The 8,795-nt window shown below is 47.5% G+C and overlaps 2 protein-coding genes across 10 annotated transcripts in view; one reads left to right on the top strand and one right to left on the bottom strand.

The window, feature by feature from the left end:
* Positions 1-387: 387 nt before the first annotated feature.
* CCDC184 (coiled-coil domain containing 184) lies at positions 388-2,670 on the bottom strand. Its single transcript, XM_036252057.1, has one exon. It carries the CDS (start codon positions 2,188-2,190, stop codon positions 1,603-1,605), a length of 588 nt encoding a protein of 195 aa, XP_036107950.1. The 5' UTR covers positions 2,191-2,670; the 3' UTR covers positions 388-1,602.
* Positions 2,671-4,735: 2,065 nt separating this feature from the next.
* ASB8 (ankyrin repeat and SOCS box containing 8) overlaps positions 4,736-8,795 on the top strand; it is a 62,118-nt gene continuing 58,058 nt past the window's right edge. For all 9 annotated transcript variants that reach the window (XR_004958347.1, XM_036252338.1, XM_036252337.1 and 6 more), the window contains exon 1: positions 4,736-4,898. The gene's annotated coding sequence lies outside the window, so the exon portion shown is untranslated. The remainder of the gene's footprint in view (positions 4,899-8,795) is intronic.

Here is an 8,795-nt window from a genome sequence, read left to right as displayed (position 1 = left end):
ATGTGTCACTCTGCTCACAGAGATCCCCAGCAATCTCTCCCAAACAATACCCCCTTTCTACCCCTCACATGAAACAGGTGTATTGCCATCCCATGACCCAGGGGCCAGGTGCTTCGCTGAAAATAAGTTTCTTGCACATCTGGAGTTCTGGCTACTAACACCCTTGTTAGTTGTGAGTCTCAACACATACCCTGTCCTTTTCCAATCCAGCTGGAGGTCAAGGTCCAAGATGGAAAGGAAAGCAAGTAGAGTGGGCAATGCCTGTCCTGACTAAGGCAGGTATAGTCAACTCCTTGGAACTGGAAGCAAGGAGAGAGGAGGGAAAGCATGGTCTCTGCAGTTCCCACTACACCCAACCCTGACGGCCCCCTAATACCAGTCAGCAAGGAGGGGAGATGATGCCTCTTTATTAAGGTTAACACCAAGAAAAGCATTGAGAAGGAATACACAGAGGAGGAAGGGCACACAAAGTCACCACTTGAGGAGATGGGAGGGAGGCACACCAGTTAAGAACCTCAGGACAGCCACATGCTCCATGCCCTGGTTGGGGGGAAAAGAGGGAAGGAGAGGGGAAAGTGCCATGATAGCCCAGGTCTGCAGCCCCTTGAACCTAACACCAGAGCCACAAGCCCTGCCCCTCAGGGCTCACACACTATTGCACAAGTAGACACACAAAACACACACAAGACATTATGGAGGCAAGGCCGAGAGGCAGCGGGCAGGGACATATTGATAGGAAAAGGGACTGAAGTTAAGCAGGTGTAGCCAGGAGAGAGACAGTTTTTGACTGTGGCCCCCAAGAGTCCCTCAAACGTCCCCTAAATCTGGGCTGTTGCTGAGCACCTCAGAGTCTCTGCCTGTGAACTGGGCTCTTTGTTCTATGAATCCCAGCGAGTGGAAAAAGCAATTCCAGATGTAGTCAGCGACAAGGCAGGATCCGCTCTGCATGCAAAATCCTAGAGGTTGAGCTATTTTGTCTTCATGCACATTCACAGCGAGCTCCTCCCAGCCCAGGGGCCCTGGGAACCCCATTCTCCTAGATTCCTAGGGCTGCAGTTCCCTCCTCAAGCTTCCTTTACCAATCAGCAGCCGCAAAGATCTGTGAGGGGAGAGGCTTCTGCAGAGCGCTGAATATCTTGGATTTCAGCAGAAGGGGAATTTTTCTGTTGCCAGAACAGAATACCCCAATTCTTTAATTTCTACGTAAATCGTTAGAGACTATTTGCCATAGTCCTAGATAAGTCCTTTTTCAGAATAGAAAAAGCAGATTTTATTTACACAATTCAGGGGTTATCCTGTTGGCTGGGGTGGGGGCGGGAGGACAGGGTAGGGGATGGATGGGAGTCCAGAGATGGGCGCTTCCTCTCCCGGAACCTCACCTTTCTGCAGTTTGCTACGTCTTGCTTGGTTAGGCAGAAAGAATTCTTGATGCTCCCAAAGTCCTTCACCCTATAAAGCCTTCCTCAAGGAGTCTCTGTCTGCCTGACCCACACGAGCCGCGGTTGGAGTGAAGCGTGCTGCACCGCGCTCGTTCAGTCCACTCGCGTCATGCACTTGGAAACCCAAAGCCAGCTCGGGAAAGTAGTGCCCCTCGGAGTCCCCTCACAGGGAGGCGTCGCCCTCCAGCTGCAGCAGGGTAATGTCGGGGAGATCGAGGGACTCCACAAGTGGCCCGTCTCCCCCAAGGAGACCAGCACAGGGGCTCTCGGAGCGCTCACAGGGACTAGTGGGTGTGGAGGAATGGGGCATTTCTTTCTCTCCTTCATCGTCGTCCTCCTGGTCCTCAGGATCGCGACCCAGCAAACCGCTGTCCTCGATCCCAGATGAAGGGGTCTCGGGCTCTTGGGGGGCGCCGGGGAAGCTCCCCTTGCCGCCGACCACGCCCAGGCCGCCCTGGCGGGGCGCAGTGGTCATAATCTGGCACATGGAGACAATGGCCCGCTGGTTGGCGCACACGTCGTCTGAGAGCACCTGGATGTGCGAGGCCTGCTCGTCCAGAGCCCCCCGCATGGCCCTCACGTCCTCAAACAGGGCCTGCAGCTGGGCCTTCAGGTGCTCCATTAGCTCCTTCATGCCGCCGTTGTACTCGCTGGAGATCACGTCCCCAACGGCCGGCACGGTGGACACCTCCAGAGGTGCCGGCATGTCGCAGCCGTCCTTGGTCATGATCTCCAGCAGACCGTCCTCCATTGAATGGCAGAAGCGGGTGGTGGCCACTCTGGGTCCGGTCCAGCCCGGCCCCTGGAATGGGGGAGGGGGTAGGGGGTAGGGAGAGGTCCCGGGAGGGACCGGGAGGAGCCGAGGTAAGAGGAGGCTTCCGAGAGGGGCGGGGAGCCGACGTGAGGAGATGAATCCGGGCGGAGGGCGTGGCAGGATCCGGGGAGGCCCGGAAGAGCCTGCAGGACAGGAGCCGAGAGAGTCCCGAGGCCGGCGTCTGTCCCGCTCACCCCGGGGCGAAAGCGCCCTGCACTGCCTCGCCTCTTGAATTGCGCTCGTGTCTGCGCCGCCCTCTTGGCGCCGGGAGCAGCAAATGCTCGCCGATTCCCTGGGTCACAGAAGCGTTTGCCGAGGAGCCCCGGTCGAGGCCAAGGCCAGCAGCGGGTCGGGCTCGGGACTCCCCTCCGCTATAAACGGGCAGCGCCCGCCAGTGTGGTTGGAGCGCCAGGGGCGGGTCTCTCCACCGCACCACGGATGCTCCCCTGTTTCCAAGGCGACGCATGCACGTAAATGACGTGTGTCTCCATGGCAAGCAGGAAGTGGAGAAGAAAAGGGAGAATGGCTGGGAAGCTGCAGCGGGTCTCTGGTGTCTGAGCTCGCGGGTGGGGCGGGAGGGGAGGGGAGGGGACGCTGCAGTAGCCTCAGCTGGGACTGGAAAGAGCATTTGACTGCAATATTTATTAGGAAAGCATGAGAGAGCAGTTTGCTGCATAAACCCCTAGGTCCGGGAGAGGTCGTCCCTCCCTCTCCGAGTCGGGGTGCTAGACACAGCACCACTGCCTTAACAGGATTTTAACCGGCCCGCAATCCTTAGAGGATGGCACTAGAGCCAAGTCTTGCTTCTCTTCCTCCAGCTGTTGGTAGGAAAGCAGAGAGGGTAGAGAAACGGATACCAATAACCCCAGACTTGAGCTGGAGCGTGGCGGGCACACTGGAGCCCGCCCCGCCCGGCCCAGGTGCAGAAGCAGGGGAGGGCACCCCGGAGGTTTCCGCCTCTCGAGTTTCTGCAGTAAATCAGCCCTCTTGCCGTAGATAGCACAGGAACAGAGAAAGGATGGGATTCCCTTCCATATGAGATCCAAATACTCCTACCCAGGGCACTGGGAATTTTTCCAGTATGGTGAGACAAAGTACTTACATTTTGAGAATGAAATCTCTGTAAGGAAGAGAATTGTGTCTCTTCCGCGCCCTCTGTCACCATCACGGAATCCCTAACACCCAAAATAGTGCCTGGTATGTAGTAAGTAAATGCTCAATACATTTGTTGAGTGAATAACAAGAATCACTATGACCCTTCCCTCATCCACAACACTCCAGCCTACACAGTGGATTTAAGAGACCTGAATTCAATTTTGTTTCTGCCACTTAATTCAGAGACCTTGAATAAATCATTTCCCTGGTTTGTTAGGGGATTGGACTGGACAATTTATAATGTTAAAACTAACTCTAAATAACTTTCTACATCAGCTAATAGGTGGAAGGGAGAACTGTTGACAGTGTGTGGAAGGGTTGGGTGTGTGTGTGTGGGTGGGGGGGGGTGCTGTGTATGAAGATAAATCCCCGTGGACAGACCCAGTGCCAGGTAAAGACATACACTGAGTGTCTCAACCTTTGTGACAACTTCTTTCCCTACCAAGAGGTGGATTGGGAGGGGAGAAGGGAAAGAAAATCTGTATTTAACATTATTTATAGATGACTTTAGATTGAAAAGCAAACAGCATCTGGGCAGCAGCATACTTACTAATAATAACCTTAGTAAATTGGAGAAGCCAAGTGATCAGAAACCAAAAATGAAGTCCACAAGAATAAATCTAGGGAAGAGACACAAATTATATCACTCCATGATGGGGAAGAGCTAGGGATGGGTATCTGTTTTGTATACTAGTGTTTCAAGAATAACAAATGTTACCGTGGGTTTCCCTGGTTGTATACTCTAGTGATGAAGAACAGGGCTGGCCCAGAGAAACTTTTGTGGCACTAAAGAGCTATCTGGCCTATGCCTGTTTTACTGCTATTAAAATAGAAATAATCCTAAATAACAGAATGTTTCATCTAAGGCATTGCTTATGTAATAAAGTATTATGTGGCTATTAGAAATTTGATTTTATATGAACAAATTAAAACCCCTACAATATTGTATTTTATAAAACAAATGATCTAATCCTATTTGCTTGCTCATTCCTACTTACTTCATTCCACAAACTTTTGGCGCTCTTAACTTGGATATCACTCCTACCTCTACAATGTGCCCCACAGGTTATTCCTAAAGCTCAGGAAAAGGAAAAAAAAAAGCTTTTTCTTGGTTTCCCTAAGCAAGCCAATGTGGCCTGGTATTTTACAAAAACACTTTACAAAAAAACAAAAAAACAAAAAAAAAACAACACTGTAGGAAAACTAGAAACAGAGACAAGATGCGTGTGCACGCGCGCGCGCGCACACACACACACACACACAGCCAACTGGCTGAGCTTACACAGCATAAATTTCTGGTCATATTTATAGCAAGCATATGCTCAGGGCTTGCAGATTCAACCCTGCTGTTCATTCTTCCCTGGAGAGCTCTGCTATAAACAGAAAAGACTGGCATGACTTGCAGGTTTTTTGCCTGGGTCGTTACTTCACATCTCTTGACCAGCACTTGACATGGATGATTTCATCTTGCCAGCTCCCTTACCCTTCAGGTGAGTTCCTGCCTTCTATCTACAAAGAGTGATCCTGTCCTCAGTGTCGGGCCTCCCATCTTAGCCTTAACCTTACATTAAACATAGCCCCCAAACAGTAGGAACCAGATTATGGCATCATACAAGGCCCTTTGCCACTATTGTTGAGGATACCATGTATGTCAAGGCTTTCAGCATAAGATTGCATTATGCTGCCCAGAGGTGCTAGCATGAAGTCCACTGAGAGTATAAGAGATACGAGCCTAGTGGGAGGGGAAATTATTGGAGAAGCCGGAAAGAACATGGGAAACAGGTGCAGAGATCACGGGGTGTGGCCGATCCAGTCAAGCTCCAGGTCAGACATTTGAGAGCCAAGGGTAGGTGGGAACTGGGGGTGTGGACTAGTAGCAGGACTTGAAATATGAAGAGATAATTGGTGCGTCAGATTCACAACCAGATTATTTTAGGAATTCTAGGTGATGATGAGACAAGGGAGAATAGGAGAAGGACCTCATCTCAAAAAATAAGGGAGACAGATGCAGAACACATTAGAATGAATCAGAACCTCAGTAAGCTTGCTGGGTTACAGGGTTGGGTCCTCTGGACACCAGTGCCCTAGGGTTTATTGAATGGGTCCATTCCCAAGCAAAAAGGTACTTTGGCCATGTCGCTAGAGTATCTACACATACCAAGTATGCCATATAGCAAGAAAAAACAACCCCTACACACTCCTCTTTTACTTTTAGCCTCTTTTCCTACCCTCTAGGAATCACCTAGCTGTTCTATTTTTTTTTTTTTTTTTATTCCAGCCTCATAGGCCAAGGAGGGAAAGAGACTCCATGTTGCATAGACATAAGTCTCCATCAGGTACACCTAGTTCCAAATATCACATTCTCACTAAAATTAAGATTCTTAGTAGTCTCTGCCATTCTCCTCTGTCTGGTGTCTACTTTACCTGCAGACTTGATTTTATATAGTTTGTGTACTTTTTGTGCTATAAATGCAACAATCATGATGAAGATGTTGGCTTGACTCATTTAGATCTAGAATACTGTATCTGAGGTCTGCAATCCCAGACAATACTCCCCAAATTCATCTTTTATGAAGCTGAGTTGCCTTGAGGCTCATCTCAGCATGATATCACATTCAAAAGAAACACGGCCAATAGCCAAAAAGAATTTAAAAGCAATTTAGATTATTATTATAGTCTTGGAAAATTCTATGGGAGTTTACATTCCTGGCATAGAGAAAAACATCTTAAACTTCTCTTCTTAAGCTTCTCTATTCATCTTACATATTATGGTATAGCAGTCTGCCATTCTGTCTTCTTTCTCCCTAAACACCTCCAAGCTTTCTCTCAAGCCGGGCCCTTGTTTTTCACTTCTCCCTCCCTTCACTTCTTGAGTGTATTCTTTTTCTCTTCTGTAGGAAGAAACTCCTTGTCCTTGTTTCAATTCCTTTGCCTCTGTCCAATTCCCCTGATCTGCACAGGTGTCAGGAGCCCCAGCTGTCAATGACAGAGGGTCTGTCCTGGAGGGTAAGAAATATTGAGAGGCAAAGAATACTCATTGCTCTGGGTTTACATATTAGACTACATTTTCTCAGTATGAGAGGGTGGTTTGCCTCTCATGAAGGTTTGCCAACCTTCTTTGCTCATTTCCTTCACACATATAAAGAGAAATGGGTATGGTCGTTTGCAAGGACTCTGAACCCTTATGAGCCTCTGACTGAAGAAGGGGTGCACTGTCCACACTCTTGAGAGACTCTAGTGTCTCACAGACGTGGCCAGGAGTTAAGCCATACACACACACCCTCACTTTAGTCATAAACTGGTCTTCTAGTTGCTTGCCCTGTGTCCTCAAACTACTTGTAGGAGTCCTAAAGGACACTCTCCACCCTTGTTTCTTTCTCTTCCATATTAACTTTGCTCAGAACAAGAATTCCAGGGAACGTTCCAAACTCTTATGCAATCTTATTTTCCACTGAGAATAATCTGTCGTTTCAATGAACCTGTTTTGCTGGTGTTCCCTCTAGCTTCCCGTTCTGCATTGCCCCCTGCAAAAGCTTCTCTTGTGTCAATACCTGCAGAAGCTATTTTCCCTTTCAGTGCACGTTCAGTCATTTATTCTGCACCACTCTGACTAATTCAAGTCTAAGTATTTTGGGGTAGTTGGCCACATACATAGGCATTCAGAGCCCTGGTGCAGGGCCTCATCCACCCTCCATCCTCTTCATATATTTTCTGCCCCCCAAAAGTTGCTAGAATCTTCATCAGGTATTAATAATGCTACACCATCTGAAAACATTCATAATTTCTGGTACCATGGAGCAATTTTGCTTGACAAATTGCTTCTTCCAGAGTATCAGTTTAATTTAGAGAAAAGTATGTCCAAGTATCTGGGTAGGATATGGACTGTGGTATGTCTGACACAGACAGACATACCTTCCTCTTTAAAAGAATTTTTAGAAATTTAGCATTCCTCAATACTGACTTATGCTAACTTCTAGGCTACTTTTCACCTGTCATATCTAGAAGAAGTCTGATATTTTATTGTAGAAATTCATACAAAATTGTGTAGTTCTCACTTTTACTAACACATCTACTTATGCTCTCTTCGTGCCTCTCAGAGGCCCTAAAAATATCATCAAAAGTGGTTTCTGCCACTTCCCTTTTGCTATGCGGTGCTATCCCAAGGCCAGCAAGGCAATGACAGCTGCACTTGCACAGCCACTGGTAGTTTTATTCCACACACACTAATGGGGACTACACTAGTATTCATGATGGTATCATGGACAGAGTCCCCAAAATGTAATCTACATCTTCAAAGTACTACAACATAGTGAGAAAAGCCATTTCCTCAACTTTTTTTTACCCAATTCTGAAGCCCATGTTCTAAAAGTCATGCATGGCCCTGGCCAGTTTGGCTCAGCGGTTAGAGCGTCAACCTGCGGTCCTGAGAGGCCCAGGTTCGGTTCCCGCTAAGGGCGCGTACCTCGGTTGCAGTTTGTCCCCGGCCCTGGTTGGTCGTGCGGGTGGCAGCCACTTGATGTGTCCCTTTCGCATAGATGTTTCTCTCTCTCTCTCTCTCTCTCTCTCTCTCTCTCTCTTTCTCTCTCTCTCTGTTCCTGTCTCTCCCTCCCACTCTACCAGAACAAAAAAGGAAAAATGTCCTCGGGTGAGGATAAAAAAATAAAAATAAAAGTCATGCATGAAAATAGCTTCATTTCCTGTGATCGAGCACTTGTTCAGAGTTTATAGGCACAACGCCTGCTTTGTTTATTGTCTTTCACTTTTCTACCTAAAGAAACAAGGATCCCCTGCACTCCAGAACTCTCTGGTCCTTTACTTTGCATTATTCTTTTCCACGGCAGATATCTGTGTCTGGTATACTACGTTTTTACTTGTTTGTTTATTGTCTTTTACCTCCAACTAGGATATAAGATCCATTAGAGCAGGGGTTTGGTTTTGGTTACTGTCATATCTCCAACACCTAGAATGATGTCAGGCACAATGGCTCAATACTTATTTGTTGATTGAATGAATGAATGAAGCCTGAGTCCATACCTAGAAAAAGAAACATCTTTCATAAGGACATGTAATCCGCAGAGCTCAACTCTGCCTTATCTTAGCAGTTTAGCTTCTTTAATTTCAACCATCTACTTTGGTGATCTATGGCTTATGTTCACACAATTAAACAGCCCTTTTGGTGGCTTTTTTTTTTTTTTTTCAACAAAGGAATACTTACTATAAGACACATAGAAGTCTTCACCTCTTGCAAAATAGAAAGTCAAAACTCAAGGTCAGAGGACTGCATGCTCTCCCCTACCTTCAGTGTTGTTTGAGAATGGTATAATGCCAAGCCTGTATCCCCATCCTACATATCAAGAAGAAGAACTCCTGACTTATACTCTTATTCT

This window comes from Molossus molossus, unplaced genomic scaffold (assembly GCF_014108415.1).
Source record: "Molossus molossus isolate mMolMol1 unplaced genomic scaffold, mMolMol1.p scaffold_m16_p_10, whole genome shotgun sequence".
Classification (NCBI taxonomy): Eukaryota; Metazoa; Chordata; class Mammalia; order Chiroptera; family Molossidae; genus Molossus; species Molossus molossus.
The sequence above is the reverse complement of the archived record's forward strand: the minus strand, read 5'-3'. Positions and strand labels throughout refer to the sequence as shown.

Coding starts and splice junctions, on each gene's coding strand:
- CCDC184 (XM_036252057.1), bottom strand. CDS start 2,190: ATGGAGGACGGTCTGCTGGAGATCATGACCAAGGACGGCTGCGACATG.